This window comes from Mchenga conophoros, linkage group LG15, assembly GCF_057382185.1.
Source record: "Mchenga conophoros isolate Kocher_MC1m ecotype Shallow Benthic linkage group LG15, M_conophoros_male_GT1.1, whole genome shotgun sequence".
NCBI lineage: Eukaryota > Metazoa > Chordata > Actinopteri > Cichliformes > Cichlidae > Mchenga > Mchenga conophoros.
This window is the reverse complement of record NC_140540.1, coordinates 7,726,506-7,746,279: the sequence shown is the minus strand read 5'-3', so window position 1 is coordinate 7,746,279 and position 19,774 is coordinate 7,726,506. Positions and strand designations below refer to the sequence as shown.

The following is a 19,774-nucleotide window of genomic DNA, read 5'->3' as shown; positions in this document are numbered from 1 at the left end:
ATTTGTACTGTACTAATACGCTCTTTATTAGTTTGAATAACAACATAAGCCAACTATTTTCATTTAAACCTTACAGGAAAATTAGTTGACTTCGGCTGAACAAGGGTTTATTTTCTGGTATCTTCATAAGTGATTGAATTAATGAATCACTCAGTCAGAAGACTAGTAACCAGGCCCAAATAAACATGAACTTCCAAAGTGGATCAGTGTAAACTTGTTCTTTTGACTGCTCCCTTTAGGGTTGCCACAGCAGATCATCTGCCTTCATCTCACCCTTTCTCCTCTATCAAATCATCCCTCGACATGTCTTCCTTGGTTACATCCATGAATCTTCTCTGTGGGCTTCCTCTTTTGCTCGAGGCCTGGAAGCTCAATATTTAACACCCTTTGTACAGTATATCCACCAGCCCTCCTCTGCACATGTCCAAACCTTCTTGCCTCTTTAACTTTGTCTCCATACTATTCAACCTGAACTGTCTGATGTACCCATTTCAAATCTTGTCCTTTATGGTCAGTCCCAATGAAAATCTTAACATTAGATCAGACCAAATTAAAGAATGAAAATCAATTATATTAACCATGAGAATGTATTAACATGAGTGTATTATCAGACTAAATTAAACATGGCAGTACACTTATTTGGTACTTAAGCACTGTCTTGGACAAATGGTTTTGGCAAGCAGACCAGTTGATGTTGGATCCTGAAGTCAATCCCACAAGGCGGAATAATCAAGAAGTTTAATGCAAAAATGTTTTATTAACGCAGTATAATTGCAATGTGATTACCTTACATCATTTAAAAAAGAAACTCCAGTGCAAGATACATAAAAAAGAAAGGAAAAAGGAAAGTCATGTATTATTTATCTACTGAAAACTTGTAAATTACATACGTTTTGGCTAGGCAAACACCCGACCCTTTTTGAAACAGTGCATACCGATAAAGATGTTGTATGCCTCAGAACTCTTCCATTCGTTTATTCAACATTAATATGAACTAGCTGATACCAGAAGCTTCTTCATGATCTTGTAGATGAGCAGCTTTGACCACTCTTACATGCTCAGTTCCTTCAGTACCTTTCTTGGTACCTTTTCTGTTATGTACTGCTTATTTCAAACCTCCACACAAAAATACAGTGGGATTCGCTTCTAGGTTCTGACTAACCCTACATTTATTCTTTGTGTGCTCTTTTCTTGTTTAGGATCATTATCCTGTAAAAAAAAAAGTCCACATCTGCTTCAACCTAAGCTTTCAGACACATGGCCTCACATTACCTTCATGCGCCCTTTGATGTGAATTCATATTTGGATTGTTCATTATAAGCTGTGTGCTCCCAGAGGCAGTGAAATAAACCTAAGCCAGAACATTCTCGCCACAAATTGTATGAGGTTACATTGCCCCCCAAAATTGTCTTTGGTCTGGAAAAAAAAAACAATCAAACCATGTTTACCGTTAGTGTAAGCAATGAACTCTATTTGTGCAGAAAAATTTATTCTAAAAGCCCTTGCCTTTGCATCTGTGTTCACCGACAAAATGTAGTTTTACTCTAAAATCCTCTTAGCCAAATTCAACCTTCCATGCAGCTTGATTTTATTCACTCTCTCCCTGATTGCAGAAAGATGCATTTTGACCCTTACAGTTACCTGTAGATGCTGATATAAAATTTCTGGCTTTTTAGAGACTCTTTCGAACATGAAACAGCAAACACTTTGGTGTAATTCGATGGAGCGGCCAATCCTGGACAAACTGATAGTTCTTTACATGTATAATACTACTTATTGTGGGATTATTTATTTCAGATAATTTGGAGATCTTGTTTAAATCACCTACCAGACATAAAAGCATACATAATAATTTTTCTAAAGGCTACAGAAATCTCTTTAGGTCTATGTACGATGACCACACAAAATACATAAACACCTCACCTTGTCACAGGTCATAGTCTGTAGGGATGCGTTTAATTTTCATACCGTTTTTCAAGATTTAAACAATGTCCTTTTTATATGTGAGCTTATAAAATTTATTCACAGGGACTGTATCAAAGAGGATGAAGTGTTTGCTTTTTCAAATAATGAAATGAAAAATGTTGAAAAAAATCAGACATAGATTTTTGTTTTTCTCGTGTCTGTAGCACTCTGTGAATCAAGTGCAGCAATCTTTAGCTCAGGAGCTCTCTGAGACATTCTTAAATTTGTTTACAACTTTACAAAACATGTTTCTTGAAACATTTGTCTATAAAAGTCCTGATAATTGTGCATTAGCGTTTTTGTTGTGTCAGTCTACCGTCATATTCTTCACATGGGCTATGAAGCGCACAAAAAACAAGATCCTGTGAAATTCATGGCTGACAAAACTGACATTTTGCTCAGGCCTGTTATTGGGCTTATGCCATTTGAAGAGATTAAAAAAAAAGTCAGTGAAGGTCTCCAACTTGGTGTGGAAGGGTAGTAGTTACTGCACCATCTTTGGTATTGGGTTTGTCTTTGCCTTTCATGAAAAAGGTCAGCAGCTCGCCTTTCCCTTTGACATATATGGGCCCTCTTCGGATAAAACGAAAGCCGTACTCCTTCAGGATGTCATAGCAGTCCTCTACAACCTGAGGTCCAAGTAGAACATAGCATTTAGAAGAGATGGACACAATAAAAAGGATGCTTAAATTTGCTGCATCTTTGGTTTTGGGAACGTTTGGTTGTGCTACCTGAATGTTTCCCATCACTCCAGTTGACTCCATTCTGCTCGCCACGTTGACCGTGTTGCCCCAGATGTCATAGTGAGGTTTACGAGCTCCGATCACTCCGGCCAGAACTGCTCCTTTATTTAGACCTTAAGGGATCAAAAAGGAGACATGAACACATGTGCACATTTGCAGTTGGACACTCAGACTCACTCTCAGGTGCAAACACTGACCGATTCGTAGCATAAAGTTGTTGAAGGACTGCTTGTTGAGGTTGTTGAGGGTGACTTTCATGGCCAAGGCAAAGTCTGCCAGGTCAGCGAGGTGCTGCCAGCGCTCAATCAGCAACTGGTCCTCTGGCTGTAGACAACCAGTAAATAGCTCTTATAATTATTAGAATAATCACTTTAGATAAAAGGCTTCAACAGATTGGTATAGACATATAATGCTGATAGATTATCACACCTTGCGGTTGCCATATCCATTTGTGTTGCTTTCCGGTGTGAGGCCTGACGCGGCCATGTAGGTGCTTCCAATCGTCTTGATCTTAGTAATGCACCTGAACTCGTCCCTGTCTAATAACTGGTGGGGAAAGTGGACACTGATTAGTTTTACTTCCTGGTGTTAAGTTCATGCTTTGAGGTCACGTTTAGTTTAGTGTACGTTTAGTGTGCAACATTGCCAGAACTCACGCTGTCAAAGTCGGAGATTATCTCATTGAGAATCCTCAGACACTCAATGCCCCCGTTATTGATGCTCTCCTCAGTGTAGAAATCAGAAAAATTGGGGATGGATGCAAACATTACCCCTATTTCATCATACCCCTGGCTGTACAGCTCCTATACAAAACAAATGACTTGTTGGGTCATAAAAAACAGTTTTTAAGCTTATTGCTACTAATATGTAATTATAAGATGGGCCACAAGATGGCACAGTACAGCATCACCTGCGGTACCTTCATTACTTTAAGCTGCTTTTGAACAACTGTTTCTGCTGCTCACACAGAAGGTGTAAGCTCAAATGGTTTTAAATCGCAAAATGCTGTTTAATATGGCTTCTCCTCCATTCTCACTCATGTTGTTTTCTCTCCCTGACTCCTATGGTAACAAACTCAACATATATACCTCGTCTCTTTTTTTAGTGCCCAGAAAGTGTTTTGCCACATGCTCTGGCAGCATGTTGGTGACCAACGCTTCATTCCAGCGTCTCATTTCAAAGACTCTCTCTTTCTGATCGCGCACGCCAATCTTCCACAGAAATAGTTTCCTTGACTGTTGCTCCAGCTGCACACAGACACGCAACACAGACAGAATTAATGACATATTTTGAGAGAAACCTATTATGGAAAAATTAGAATTTTGTTGAATAACATTTTCTTGTTCTAACCCTCCGGGTGTTACATAGATGTGACACTCACGTGGCGTGCAAAGAAGTAAAAGCCAATCATCATAACAATAATCATCACTGTCATGAGGTACTTGGATGGCACTATCAATGTTCTGAAAATACAAAAGTGGGATACCATTAGAGACAATACTGTCATTAACAGTGCTGAAAAAAAGTAATTGGCCCCTTAACCCTTAACTGGTTGTGCCACCCTTGGCAACAAGAACTGCAATCAAGCATTTGCAATAACTGGCAAAGAATCTTTCACATCACTGTAGTGAAATTTTGGTCCAGTCTTCTTTGCACACTTGTTTTAATTCAGCTACACTGGAGGGTTTTCAAGCATGAACGGCCTGTGTAAGGTCACGCCAAAGCATCTTAAGACGATTTATGTCTGGACTTTGTCTAGGCCACTCCAAAACCTTCATCTTGCTTTCTTTGAGCCATTCAAAGGTGGATCTGCTGGTGTTTCAGATCATTGTTCTGCTGCATAACCCAAGTGTGCTTGAGCTTCATGGCAGGAATTCATGGTCAGACTTCAGGATTTTCTGGTAAAGAGCAGAATTCATGGTTCCATCAGTTACAGCAAGTTGTCCAGGTCCTGAAGCAGCAAAGCATCCCTGGACCATCATGCTACCACCACCATGTTTGGTGGTATGATGTTCTTTTTACGAAAACTGTTAGTTTATACCAGATGGAACAGGACTCAAACGTTCCAAAAAATGTAACTTTTGTCTCGTCAGTCCACAGAATATTTTCCCAAACTTCTTGGGGATCATCAAGATGTTTTTTGTAAACTATGAGATGTTCTTTATCTTCTTTTTGGGTTATTATTACTCAAGTTAGCATTGTCTAATAACTGTTAAAATTTGTTTGATCATATGAACTATGTAAGTATGACAAATCTGGAACAACCTAAAAAAAACAATAAGGAGTCAACTACTTTTTCACAGCACTGTAGACACAGCAGCAAATCCAACCTAAAGCAAAACACCCAGAATAACCTAAAAGAGACATCTATCGATGATTAGTCATTTCTCACCTGTAGGAGGCAAACTGCATGTAATCATACAGATCATATAGGTCCCGCCAGCTGTAGATATTAACGGCTCCAGTTGCTGTGACAACCAGCACCATGAGGCCTAGTTTAATCAGGTGGCTCACTTGCACCAACATGGTTGTTGCAATGAGTGACATCACAGCCATGAAGCTGTAGTGCTTCGGATTATCTGCACAGCCTCCATCACCGAGCGACTCCAACATCGGACCAGACGTGCTGTTGAAGATCCGAAGGGATGGAGGTGCACAACTTAACTGCAACACAACGAAAAGAAAAAAATCCACTCACTCCAACTGGCAGAAAAATTGACAACTTCACGTTTTGAGCTAAAACTTGTGCCTATGTCGAGAATAACCCGAATACGACAACAGTAGTAGTAGTACTTCATTTTCTTCAAAGGGCGACTGTCACTTCTACATGACAGCCTAGCAGAGAAATGAACGCTCTCTTTAGCATCCGCTATTCTCTTCACCTCACAAAGGCAGCAGCGTGTGTAGCAAGTTGCTCCTATGGGGCTGTGACAAATGAGCCAGCAGGCAGCAAGACGGACAACTAATAGACCCCACTGGGATCATACTGTCAGACGCATAAAAGGCAGCGATAGTCTGATGAGGACAAAGTAGGAACACACTTATGGAAAGTCGAATGCACACACACTCAGATTGGGAGCTATGATGTTGTACATTAATCCCAACTGGAATTTCCTGGAAACTGATTGTATGTGTTTTCCCGTTATGACATTAAGTTATATAACGAAATGACAAAAAAGTTCATCCATATTGCCACGATTACGGACATGCACACATGCAGTTTTACCAAGTTTCTTGAAGTCGTACCATGTCAGCGATCACAGCCATGGTTAGAACAAATATGCTTGCCATGGCCCACGTGTTTCTCGCCCATCGTGTGCGATCAATCCACATTGAGAAAGACACCAACCTCTTGGAGAACATCTGTGATAAGAAAATGTTAAAAAGGTGGCCATCTTTTATATAGTGTAGTGTAAACTGTAGAACTTTCATTCTGTCCTGTGTGACAATAAAATCAGTACTGCTTTGAGAAAAATTCCTTATCAATTGTAAAAACCAATCAAAATGCTAAATATCACTTAGCTAAAGCCCTGCGAGAATAAGTTTTTTACAGGACTGAATTCAGTGCTCTGAAAAGCTAAGTACACCCTTAATGCTTCCATAGGACTTAAGACCTTAAGAAGCAGCAAAGTGCTGCAAATCAAATGCACATGATTAGCAAGTGTGAGCACCTCTATAAAAGCAGAGGTTTCATCAGCTTGCTGATTTGGAGCATTCAGGTGTGTGTTAACACAATGGCACAATCTTTCCAGTAGTGGACATCCCAGCAAATTCACCCCAAGGTTAGACTCTGCAATTCTCAGAAAACTGCAAAAAACATCAACAAAAAACCAGGAGCTACAGTACATCTCAGACTCTACAGATCTCAGTTAGCATGTTAAAGTTCATGAGAGACCATTTAGAAATAGACTGAACAAGTAGATCTTATTTGGAAGGGTTGCCAGCAAAAAGCCTCTTCTCTAATTGCAACTTAAAAATAACACAAAACTTCTGGAACAACATCCTTTGGACTTTTGGACATCAATATGGAGATGTACAGCTGTATTGCACAAGACTATATTTGGCAAAAACCAAGCACAATATATCAGCATAAACACCCCAACTGTCAACCACAGTGGTGGAGGAGTGATGGGCTTGTTTTGCAACCACGGGACCTGAACACCTTGCAGTCACTGAGTTGACCACAAACTCCACTGTATAGCAAAGTTTCTAGAGTCCAACTGGGTTGTTCAACAGGATGATCCAGGCACAGCAGCAACAGAAAAGCTGAAAAAGAAAAGAATCAAGGTGCTGCAATGACCTTGTCAAAATCCAGACTTCAACCTGACTGAAATGCTGTGGCGGGACTTTAAGAGAGCTGTGCATGAACAGTGCCCAAGAACCTCAATGAACTGAAGTAACATTGTATAGTAGAGTGGGCCAAAGTTCCCACCCAATGATGTGAGAGACTGATAACATCAGACTGTTACTTCAAGGTATTGTTGCTAAGGTTGCTCTAAAACCTATTGAATCATGGGGTGTACTTAGTTTTTCACATCACCATAGTTTTTAGGCTCTACATTATTGTTAGAGAGCTTTGAACATACTAATCAAAGGCATTTAGCAATTAATTGGTTACCATTGTTGACAATTTACAAAAAAATTACGTTTCCTTTTTAAAAAAAAAATTCTCACCCTGGGGAAGATGGCTGCCAGGGAGCATACTGTGAGTATTAGCAGCAATACCTGTCCTACTGCGAGAGTCACATAGTTCACAAACAACCTAGAAGGAGAACACACATCATCAGACAACGTCCTACAATTTCTAATAAATTATCATGTGCTATCACTACAACAATACATTGGCCAAGGAGTCAGTCCCAGCTGTTACAGGGTGAGAGTCGGGGTATACCCAGAACAAGTGTATAGCAGGGCTAACACAGGGAGACAGACAACCACACATGCTCATACTCATTTAGTATCACCAATTCACCTAACATGGAAGTGTTTGGACTGCTGGAGGAAACCGGCACAGTTACACGGAGAACATGCAAACTCCACATACAAAGGTCTGCTGGGAGGTGATGGTGCTGCACCGCTGTGCCACCCATGCTATAAAGTGACACATACATGATACATAAACTCACAGTGGGTCTATGAAGACCTCCATTGCTGTGATGAAAAGGAGTACGATCATGCAGCAGGAGAAGGCCGCTCCGCTCCTCCTCTCCTTCTCTGAGGAGTAGTGGTCCTCCAACTTTCCATCCACAAAACGGAGAGAAACGGGGTTGATCTCATGATCCTTCATTCTGTCAAAAATGCAGTGAGATTTAGCAGGTAGAAAAGAACATTTTGAAGGACATGGATACTAAAAAGGGGGGATGGGACACCGATTGAGGAGATGCATGTGGGTTACTTCACTGAGTTTGTTTCTTTTCAATTCCTGGAACACCGAATCCGATTTCTATGATTTAGTCTTTAAAATGAATCCTTTTATTGCACTTTTTCAAATTAAATTTATTTAAAGTTTCTTTTTTCTTACATTTTTTGAGTCTCTCTCTCCAGCAGCTCCTGCTGGAGTCGTCTGTTGATGGTTTGTTCCTCGGCTCTGTTAGTCATCTAAGGTTGCCAGTAATGCAAAGAGAAACGCATCAGATACAGACAACATTACCAAGTGAAGCGTTCTCTTTTATAATTGAAAGAAATAATTCACATAATTTATCTTTTTATAAACATATAGATAGGCCTTACTCATGTATACACAAGTAACAACACACTTTAATCTTTGGTTACTGAAATGATGACCGGCAGCTGTAATTCACCTCCTTTTTAGACTCAGTAGGTGTGGACTGTTGTGAGACTGCATTCCCATTGGATGCTGTGGTGTTGATCAACTGTTTGGAATTTCTATTGGTCAATGTACCAGGTGTCTGAGGAGGAGAAGCAGATACAACATCTGTTAATATTACATCAATAACAAAAAATGTTCATTTAATTGATTTGATTTATTTTGTATGGGATAAAGGAACAAGACACTCACATTTCCATTGAGTCCATTGGCTTTCTGCTTAGGAACTAGAACTAAGTATGTGTCAATGCCTTTCTCCAGCAGGTACTCACACCTCTCTCCACCATTCCCCGGCTCCAGTTCAAATTCCCCATGCAGACTGTCTTTTGTGGTCTGGGAAATATGCACTCTCCTAGATAGCATACAAAACTGTGAATTTTAGAAAAAAAAAAAAGAACTGCTCTCAGACACACACTACGCAGACACCAAGGAAGCGCACAATTTTCCTACCCAGGAATCCCTCCAGATTCCATTTTATTGGCCACAGTGACATCTGTGGACCAAACATCAAACTGCCAGCGTTTCTGCCCGAGTACTCCTCCCAGCACGGTGCCGGTGTGGACGCCCACGCGCATGTCAACCTCTGTTTGTGTCTTTTCTCGAACGTACCTAGACCATGAGAGAAATCAGGGGGTCACTGGAAAATTAACTGTTGCTCATATTGTTAAGCAGCTTTAAAATTTTAATTGAGCCTTTCCTCTCTAGTTTTTTTCTCTCTATGTGGTGACTTCCTTTCTCCATTATTTTGTCTAAGCTTTTTTTTTTTTTTTTTAATTTACAGTTTTAATTCTAATGTTTTAATAATAATGTTTTCATTGTGTTTTCCTCCCCTATTCCTAATTAGTAAAGTCACTACTTACGAGATGGCTTTTACCATAGCCAGGCCCATCTTTATAGAACACACGGCATGGTCCTCCCTGAAGTCAGGAACACCACAGATGCAATAGTAACAGTCTCCAAGAATCTTAATCCTCAGCTGATGATGTTCCTGTAATGTGAGATCAGACACGGATGTTTACCTCAATAACAGAAAGGTACTGATACTATAACTCAGACAATCCAATAATGTCATTTTATAGTCTCATAAACACTTCTCAGAACATAATTCAGAAAAAAGATGTTTGTAGAAATCAAGAAATTGTGTCATCTCATCGCTTTGTCTGGCAGAGTGGCTTGAGTTCTAATTCACAATATGCAGTGGTCGGTTAGTTTATAACTTTGAGAACCGCTAAGACTTTAAGTAAGGGGTGAGTCTGCTTCAATTGACAGGTGTGCACACACAGAGCTGTAGCTGATGACTGTCTGCTATTAACTGGACCTCTACACACTGTGTATAGCATTTTCGAGGAATTATCTGACAAATAATATTACTTCTTGTGTTGTACAAATCACCCAAAAGGTTTGCGCTTCAGTTTTGGTGAGCATATTTTTCATATTTTATAAGCCTGTTACTTAGTTAGCAGTAATTAGCATATATCTGTATCTGCTGTATAGTTTATGGATGTAGCCTGCTAACCAAACTTGTTAGCCCTCGCTGATGACTCAGCGTATACCCATTTCCAAACCAACATGGTGGCAGTCAAAACATTAATGTTGAGGTTTTAAAATGTCTAAAACCAATGGGTGGTGTCATGGTGGCTACTAGCTTTACAGAGTCTGTCTGTGCACATGTAGCAGAGTAGCATTCCAGCCAAGCAGAAACTGGGTGCTAACTACAATGGAGGCTAGAGAATAAGTTATTAATGAGGTTGTTACACCAAGTCAAGCTAGCATAGAATTTTGTTACATTTCTACCAAAAATAATTCAGAAATATCCAGTAGTAATATTTCTTAACAATAGACTCACTGACAACTTTATTAGGCACAGCCGTTCAACTGCTTGTTAATACATAAGTTCAAATGGAGCATCAGCATGGAGAAAAAGTTTGATTTAAGTGACTCTGAAGGTGGCATGGTTGTTGGTGTCAGACAGGCTGGTCTGAGTATTTCAGAAACCGCTTATCTACTGGGATTTTCCCACCATCTTTAGAGTTTACAGAGGAAAAAAAGAAAAATATCCACTGAGCAGCAGTCCTCTGGACAAAAATGCCTTGTTAGTTTTAGATGTCAGATGACAAACAACACATCTCTGGAGGCACAACAGATCTAACCTCGAAGAAAACTGGACAGCAGCAGAACACCACACCGGGTGCCACTGCTGTCAGCTAAGCAGAGGAAGCTGAGGGTACAATTAGGCTCAACAAAAAGACTGAGAAGTTGTTGCCTAATGTGATGAGTCTTGATTTCTGCTGTAACATAGGGCTGGTAGGGTCAGGATTTGGTTTAAATAACATGAACGTATGCATCCAACGTATGCATCCTTGTATTGTTAGTGTAATGGTATGGAGGACATTTTCTTGCCAATCTTTGTGCCCTCACTACTAATTTAGCATTCTTTAAACTCCACAGCCCACTAGAGTATTGTTACTGACCATGTCCATCCCTCTATAACCACAGTGCACCCATCTTCTAATGGTTGCTTCAAAGAATGTCACAAAGCTCAAACAATCTCAAACTGGCTTTTTGAACATGCCAATGAGTTCACTGTACTCAACTGGTCTCCACAGTCACGAGCACCTTTTGGATGAGGCAAAACTGAAGATTTGCAGCTGACAAATGTGGATCAAATGTGTGATGTTATCATGTCAGTATGACAAAAAGTCTCTGAGGAATGTTCCAGCACCGTGTTGAAACCACTCTGATACTCACTGCTGCCAGTTTATCAAAGCGAGCAAACAGTTCATTGAGCAACTTTACAAGCTCCTGGGCGCTGCAGGCTGAGGACAACTGGGTGAAGCCCACAATGTCTGCAAACAGGATGCTGCAATAAAAGTGGATGATTAAAAATAATGTAACACTTTCCTGTTGCAAAAAATATTGTGAAACAGATGTTTGATAAAATTAAAAAGTCATTTTTTTTAGTGATCCAGACCTAACGTTTTCATGGCGGTACATGTACATGGTGTTGAACTGCTGCTGCTGCTGGACTTCGTTCTGATTTGCCTGGTTCTTCATGCCCTGCAGCATCTCATCAGCAATGTGTTTGGGCAGGATGGACAGTAATAGTTCCTCCTACATAGAGCAAGATTTGAAAGAAGGTGCGAGATGTGAGAAATAGGAAAAGAAAAGTCATCCCTATTTCTGTACGCGTAAAGAAAGTGTACAAATTTACATTTTATTTTCCTCTTAGCTCTCAAGAATCCCGTCAAGTGGTCAGATATGTCCTAACTGGCTGGTTGTTTTCCATCTTTGACCCAGTCTCCCACTGAAAAGGCACGGTGGGAATACTATCTCTCCTCTGTCTCTTCCTTTTGTCTTTTTGCCTCCCCATCCGTATCCACACGTCCCTCGCTTTTCACCATCTTTTCCGCCCCTTTTTCAAAGAACTCTCAAGAGTCTGCTGTCTTTGTTTTGCAAATAGTCACAGGCAGGCGTGACAGTGTCTTAAAGGGAAGAATTAAATGCTTGGTGACAATAACTGCACATTTGTATCATCTTTCAATCTGTGATGATGGTGAGCAATTGCCAGTTTTTTCGCAATTTGCGATTGCTGTTAGATACATTACCGCCGTTTCTTTAATTTAACACCTCTTCTAGCTGAGATAAGCCTTCATAACAGATTAATATTGATGCCACAGAAGGTAAAGCATGGCATAGTGGCTGTAAGGAACACAAAAGAGCAAGCTTAAAGGATTTACAGCAAAATGGTGACCTGAATGCAGCTTGAGGTTTGATTAAAATGAAGAAGTAATAAACAGGCTAACATATAATAAAAAGTGTAAAAACATAATTCCTTTTTAAAATGCTTCATTGGGAAACATGTCCTCATGTCTGTTGGCTGGCAAAGTGCTAAAGGGACCTTATTGTGTCAGGTCCCTGACGGTGGCTGCGCTGGTGAAAACAACCGCCTCTCTAACAACCTATTAGTCCTGAGCTGAGCAAAACATCCTGTAATTAATCAGTGTGTTGCATCTCACCCTTCTATTTGTGTACTTGTGCATTTGTGGATTTGTTTGGCCAAAAATAAGAAAATGTGTTCACTCACCAAAGAAAATGTGCACGTGGGTATGGGTAATATACCTGCTGAGTGCTCTGCTCCTCCAGTGTTAGTTTCACCTCCAGTGACTGACGAGCTTCCAAAAATGCTGTCCTGTACTTCCTGTCTGCCATGTAGTACGACATCACACCCACTATGATGGCACACAGGTACAGCACCACGTTGGCTAGCAACTGAAAAAGAGGAGAAAAGTGCCACAAAAGTGTTTGTGTGGACAATAATAATATGCATTATAATAAAGAGTATATTTATAAATATTATTATAATTTCATCATCATCTCAACTGCTGAAATGAATTTACCAAATATGGGTAAACAAAGCATTTATCTTAGCTTATATATAAGAGAAACCTAACGTGTGAATATGATGTGTGTATATATTGTATTTATATATGTTTATATTATTTCTACATTGAAGTGGATGCCAAATTTCATTTTTATTTGAGTAATGTACTTTTCAGTGACAATAAATTGAATCTAATCTAAAGATCAGTTTGTGGAAACTGACTTTTAACTTTTAGATGCAATTTTGTTTCCAAATTGCTCAAAACAACATTATTTGGGATGTAGTGCAATCACACATGGTGTATTCATATGCACTCTCATTATAAATTGAGACTGCGTTTAAAATAATATTATATCTGACTTGTATATATTTACCTTTGGGGCCCTAAAACCAAGTGTGGCAAAAAGACAATAAATGTGAATGGAAGGAAATTAGTTTGCATTAACAAAACACTGCACAAAATCGAAAAAACAAAGGGGTTTTATTTAACGCAGTGAATTATGAATTTATTTACTATGCATAATCCAAACCCACTTTACCTGTCACACCTCTCCACTTGGGTATTAGGCCCTGAAACAGTGTGAGGCCCCTTAAATTTTGCACTGTTTGCATAATGGTCTTACTGTGGTGCCAGTGCTCTAGCCTGGTGAAGGGCTGGTGCAGCCTAGTAAAAAGAAAAACTTACAACATGCATAAATTTGGGTCCTGGATGGGAACCACTGCCCTAGAATCAAATGTACACACATCTAATATCGCACTTTCTGCTTTTCTTTTTTGTTGTTGTTTGTTTTGCATTCACAAACGTTTTAAAGTCCTAGCTGCTTTATTCCTTGTGAGTTTACCAGACGTTTACCTGTCTGACCAGCATCGCCCCCTGCGCGCCATCCTTAAACTTCTGAGCCACCGTGATCCCCAAAACCAGAGTGTGAATCCCGCACGAGAGGACAGCGAGGAGAAGCAGGGCCACCAGGTTCAGTGGCAAAGTTAGAAAGCAGGAGAAAATGAAGAAAGTCTGCCAGCCCACCGAGTCACTAGCATGTGGGAAGCGCTCGTAGTTTAGTCCCATGTAACACAAAACATGCACGGTGACCATCAGCCACAGTATGTAGGCCACTGCTCCGCGCCACACAGGTGATGCGGGGAGTTTCTGCAACCAGCACAACACGTAGAGCGCAACGTCCGCAGTCAGCCCCACAGCTGCCACCACCACCATCGCCAGTTTGTCCTCAGTGTACACAACCGCACACATGATGATGACGAAGCTGTTGAAGAGAGCGGCGAACATCACCAGCACTAGCAGGTTCTCCTGTCTCTGCCGACGGAAGTAGTTCTGATAGAGCCTTTCCAGCGACTCGGGGGTAAAGGTGAGGCGCACTGCGCGGGGCAGGCAGCGGCAGCAGCTGGACTGCACTACGGTCACTTCACGCCTCCGACCCACGTCACGGCCCGGATCACTGGAAACCTGGGCCGAGTACTCCACCGAGTACTCTGCAGACTGCTCCGTGTCCATTGTGCGGACCCGGTTCAGAGACATGCTTCTTTGTTAAAGGTTAATCCTCTTGGTTAGTGGAATACTGTTACAACACTAATGTGAAAATCCACGGAAAAGTTGTGACGTGCCCCATTACTTTTTGATTTTTTTTGCAGCTGACCGCATGATCAAAGTTTTCATGATTTTTAAAGGCTCTTCCAAACGAGACAAAAACATTTAAATCAGAAAATAACTCCATTCCATTCTTCAGTTCAGTCCCACCATGAAAAGTGGCTTACCTTTTAATTTAGAGTTAGTGCCTTCAAATACAAAAACACATTTAAGATAGAGGAGATTCTCAGAGCCTCTAGTTCCCAAGCAGGTGAAGTCTCGTTTGTCATTGTTGTAGATCTACTAAATCAATATCAATGCAAAATATAATATTTTCAGAGAGACTTCTGTAAGCTTTACTCTGGTTACTTTTATCTGCCTAAACACATCAGTTCTAAGATGCTCTTCCGTCTTCTGATCATTTTCTGTCTCTCTCCTGCCTCCCCCCTTCTCTGAGTGCTTCTGTTACTGTTGCTAAGACGAAACCAAAGAAACTGCCAGCGTGCAGTCATGTCTTGGGAAATGTGGCAGCGATGCTGTGAAGAGCTTAGAAAAAAAGAAGAAGAAAGAGGACGATTAAGGTCACTGAAATAAAAAAAAAAGGAAAGCTTTCTAATGTTTTTATTTAACACTGGTATCCACAACAGATACCATGCCTTATGACACTGGATTTAATGTTTTTGCCTCAAGTTTTTTACTTGCAAAAATGCAACACAAGAACATTTACAGACAGATGTAAACTTAGGCGTCAATCAGTCTCTGTGAGCATTTGTGGTTGGTGGTGATTTTCCTATCATGCCGCTTAGAGCGCTCCCCAAAGCCAACACTATGGCCGTTAGGACTCCCACAGTCCCCAGTTTCCCCAGAGCTGCAGTGCCCAGCGCTGCAGCCCCAAGTGCCCCGGCTCCAATAGGTGCTGCTGCTGCGGTGACCGTTTCCATGCCGATTTCTTTTATTAGCACAGGCCCCGTGAGGAGGCCCCTTTGCAGATTCACCTCAGTGTGGAACGGGCTCTTTGGTGCACCCAGAACAAATGCCCCTACCGCAACAAGGGTGACTGTTACAAGTTCTGATGCGGTGAACGGACTTGCTTTAAGTAACTGGCATTCTGCTGCCACAACTGCACCGATGATGACAGAACCTAAAACTGCTAAAGTTGAATTCCTTGACTGAAATGCCCATCTTGCTGCAACACTTGCGGCTCCAAGTGAGACCCCTGCAGCTGTGGCCGCCCCTAGCGTCCCTGCTGTGCTGCCTCTGGCCCCTAGAGAGGAGCTCCACTGCAGAATGGCTCTCAAAGCCACTGATGTCATTATAGCAACTCCCAAAGCGACCTTTCCAGCCACCTCTGGACCCAGTCCGACCATGGCCACAGTTCCCAGGCCAGCTCCAAGCAGCGCCGCAGACAGATAGGCCACCCAGAGGACTGACTGCAGCATCACAACAACCTCTTCTTTTGACCCGTCTACTGCTTCACCTGCCCCTAAACCCACAAAAAATCCCAGAATCCCCACAAAAACAGAGTAGAAGAATATTCTCTCCAGCAGTTTGCACCCAGTTTTAGATTTGGGTCTTTGAGGGACTGTTAGTAGCCTTCGAAGGACAAAGAGGACAACGATAGTCAGAATCATGCTAATGAGTCCAAAAAAGGCTCCCAACTGTCCATACACTACACTGAGGTATAGAGTGGTGAAGATGATCAACAGAGCTGTGGTCATGTCGTTAATGTTGGAATACGAGTAGACGAAAAGGACCAGAGCACCTTGCACCACAATGTAGATCCACGGTGGAAGGACGCCCGCTAACAATCCAGTAGTGACAGCACCTACCACAACAGAGGCTCCTGTTGTGGCCTCTGCTAACCAGGGCAGTCTCACTCCAACTTTACTCAACAGTGTCATCACCATGGCAGCGAGGAGGAAACCACTTCCAAGACATAAGAGTACCGAGGTGAACACGAGGCATGCCATCACTACTGCAACACCAGTGGAACCGGCCCGTCCAGCAGCCAGAGTTGCAACGTTAAGCAGGAGGCCATCTTCAGTCAGAGTGGGTTCAACTGCAAATAATGCAGCTTCTCCGAACACAAAACCTGCTGCTCCACTTCCAACGAGGGCTGACACCACACCAAAAACACCTGAAATAAAAAAGGAGTTAAGTCAAGTACTGTCTACTGTTTTACACTTGAAAGCAAATGTAAGCACTTCTAAGTATATGCATTCAGTTTGTATTACTCTAGTAGTCATCTGGAATAAGGTTTCCTTTCTAGAAAAGTGTTTTCATCCCACAAAATTTTACCTGACTTCATAAAACATAAACAACCACTAGAAACTAAAAAGGGATTTGTTCCTCATTACATTGCTTCTCTGTTATATTTAAGAGGGGAAAATAGAGTTGTAGTCAGAAGTTGAGATCCACTTATCATGGGCAAGCATGTCATAATCATTTTGGGTTTGTAATGATTTCTTAGACTTTCTTTTTCCAGGGTGTAATTATTGAGCAGCATACATTATTAATGACTGCAAATACAAGAATTGGGTGCACAAGTTTGAATTGAAGTTTGAATCTCGAGTCCACACAAGGCAAATATATACATACACAATCATCTTTTAATAAGTGGTGCTCAACGTCTTTACTTGAGAAGGTAAAGGCTTATCAACTTCTCGTTGGTGATCATGATTGACTATAACAAGCAATTTCTGTTTTCTAGCTTAAAAAGGATTTCAGAATTCACTGGATTGACAAGTTGAGGTCTGTTAAAGCCATTTCTAAACAACCTCAGATTTCAAGTTCATCAGCTCAAACAATGCTATTTAAGTATAGAGTAAAAAGTGTCACCACTTTGCCAAGGTGTGAAAGAAGACCCAAACTGTCACCCTCAGATGAGAGGAAATAGGTTAGGATGTTCAGAAATAACCCAGGAACCACAAAGGCTCAAGCCTGCCATGAACAGGAAACTGCATCACCAGTGTCACTATCCACAGTGAAGCCAGTTTTACATCACCATGGGTGAGAAAACCCTGCTTCAAAAACTAAAATTGGCATCTGCCAACATGGACAAGCCAAATGCCTTCTGGAGGCAGGTTTTATGGCAAAACGAGATAAAGACTGAGATATCTGGCCATAGGGCTGTTCGATATAACGATATATATCGGTGATGATATAAAAACATCTATCGTTTGATTTTACGCTATCGTTTGTTTCGTGGTGTTGCAAAATAAACTGTTTACGACAATATTTTTTCATCGTTCTGATGGTCACTGTAGTGGCTATATTAATTTCTTAAAGTTCTCTCTTTCTCTTATATTTAATATAACCACACTACTGACGGATAAGCGCCTGTTTTTATGCGCGACGGTAACACCTTCGCGTGTCCGCTTGTATATGTTCCACATAAACCTTTCACAATAAAGCTCAAGATCCTGTTGAGACTTTTCAAAATAAACTGAATCACGTGAAAGAGCAGATTATTTACGGATGAGAAGTAAAAAAGAGCCGCCAGGTGCTAAAAAAAATAAACCAAACGTTAGAACAGGCAACCCGCAGCACGCCGTGTAATAAATACAAAGAAAACGGCGGCCGTTACAACTTATATCTAAAAATGTATAGTTTCATGCATCTGTTAAAACACTCGACTCCGGGTAAAGGACGCGCAGCTGGAAACACTTCACGCAAGTCGAGCTGCCCGAGATTCACAGAATTTACAGAAAATGTTAAATTTTTGTGATTTATATCGTTATCAGGACGATAGAATTCTTATATCGGGATATGAGATTTTGGTCATATCGCACAGCCCTATCTGGCCACAGTTACAAGACACATAATTGGAGGAGTAAAGGTGAGGCTTTCAAGAATGCTGTACCAACTGTCAAGCATGGTGGTGGTAGCATCATGATCTACTGCCAGTGGTACTGCCACGTTGCACAAATCGGGTGTTCCAACTGGACAACAATCCGCAAAACACACCAAAACTGGTTTCGGAATGGATAAAGCAGGCTAACATTAATAATCTGGAATGGTCTTCTAAAAGTGCCGACCTCAACCATGTCAAAAATGTGTGGACTATGCTTGAATTCCAGTTCTGTGTCAGTAAACCAACCACCTGAAATGAACTCTAATTTCTTCATAAAGATTCAAATATCCAGCCAGAATTGTGTCAGAAGCTTGCTACCAAAAGCATGTGGTGGAAGTGTAATATTAGTCGAGATGTATGTATATATATTTGAGTTTGTATGTACTTTTGACTGTGTGTGGATCTGAGAAAATTCAAAAGAACATTTTGTACTCAATTCTTGTTTTTAAAAGTTGTTAAAGATGTATGCTATACAATCATTCCACAGTAGAAAAAATAGTTCAAATGGAATCTTCATAAGCCCCAAATTACCATGTAACTCATACCCATGATGACAGTGATCACAAATGCAGGTTTGACTTCACTTGTTTATCTGACAGCTACAATTTCAGGAAGTTGAAACTAGGAAGTCTGTTTATTTCAGTTGGCCCATTATTTGCAAGAGGTCACCACGGGTGGATTAAATGCTATTATTTATGTGTAATGTTCCACATTTACACTGCGATACTGCAAGTTTGCTAACTTGTATGCGGAGATTGTTCTGCACATGCGCAAACCAGCTCCTGTCACTTTAAAGGGAAAATGAAAACGAGTGGACGACAGCAAGTTGAAACCAGGAAGTCTGTTTAAACGCAAAAAAGGACAAAAAAAGTTTCAACAGACCAGCTACCCACCCTGAAGTCTATATCAATAGAGACCGTTTTTTTTTTTTTTTTACCAAATGAGAGATATTAAACCCTCGTCTGCAATTGTTTTCATTTAGTTAGCTCTGGAGCATGCCTGCAGTTTTTACATCCGTGTGATATAACCATTGGGTCCAGTACATAAAGGTAGCTGCTGTATGGATTTTTAATATACTGTTTAAACCCCTGGCTTATTTAATTTTAAGTAGTTTTTGCAGCTTAGTATCTTACCCAGGCTTGCGTCTGCCATGTTTCCCTGTGTAGCAGCTCACAGGTTTCACCGTTTCCTGTTCGATGTCACGTTTGACACACCGTGGTCTGAGCCAATCAGAAAAACACAAAAGCTGCGCGTGTCAGTGCGTCACCCTAATAGTCCAGTGTAAAAAAACAAACAAAAAACAAACATTAAACAACTGTAACATATACAGTAATATACAAATCTTTTGGGCCATCTTTTATATTTTGCTTCAAAGCAGCCTGAGTTTCGTCCTTTTTTAAAGCTTTCTAAACGTTTTTCAGAA

At 40.9% G+C, this 19,774-nt stretch overlaps 2 protein-coding genes across 2 annotated transcripts; both read right to left on the bottom strand.

The window, feature by feature from the left end:
- Positions 1 to 747: 747 nt before the first annotated feature.
- adcy3b (adenylate cyclase 3b) lies at positions 748 to 14,948 on the bottom strand. Its single transcript, XM_085246350.1, has 20 exons — positions 13,770 to 14,948; positions 12,655 to 12,804; positions 11,507 to 11,646; positions 11,284 to 11,395; positions 9,396 to 9,523; positions 8,986 to 9,144; positions 8,728 to 8,887; positions 8,510 to 8,617; positions 8,230 to 8,306; positions 7,835 to 7,996; positions 7,383 to 7,470; positions 5,955 to 6,071; positions 5,101 to 5,372; positions 4,090 to 4,171; positions 3,797 to 3,955; positions 3,365 to 3,511; positions 3,138 to 3,254; positions 2,906 to 3,032; positions 2,697 to 2,821; positions 748 to 2,594 (listed from the first exon to the last, which is right to left on the bottom strand). Exons 1-20 carry the CDS (start codon positions 14,448 to 14,450, stop codon positions 2,412 to 2,414), a joined length of 3,294 nt encoding a protein of 1,097 aa, XP_085102476.1. The 5' UTR covers positions 14,451 to 14,948; the 3' UTR covers positions 748 to 2,411.
- Positions 14,949 to 15,104: 156 nt separating this feature from the next.
- LOC146557662 (uncharacterized) lies at positions 15,105 to 19,716 on the bottom strand. Its single transcript, XM_085246351.1, has 2 exons — positions 19,485 to 19,716; positions 15,105 to 16,635 (listed from the first exon to the last, which is right to left on the bottom strand). The coding sequence occupies exons 1-2, from the start codon at positions 19,501 to 19,503 to the stop codon at positions 15,251 to 15,253; spliced, it is 1,404 nt and encodes a 467-aa protein (XP_085102477.1). The 5' UTR covers positions 19,504 to 19,716; the 3' UTR covers positions 15,105 to 15,250.
- Positions 19,717 to 19,774: the final 58 nt, after the last annotated feature.

Bases quoted from the DNA above. Each gene is read 5' to 3' on its own strand.
- adcy3b (XM_085246350.1), bottom strand. From the start codon at position 14,450: ATGTCTCTGAACCGGGTCCGCACAATGGACACGGAGCAGTCTGCAGAG. The intron at 8,888-8,985 runs GTAGGAAAATTG...TATGCTATCTAG, and splicing joins GAATCTGGAGGGATTCCTGG to GAGAGTGCATATTTCCCAGA. The intron at 4,172-5,100 runs GTGAGAAATGAC...TTGTATTTTCAG, and splicing joins ATGCAGTTTGCCTCCTACAG to AACATTGATAGTGCCATCCA.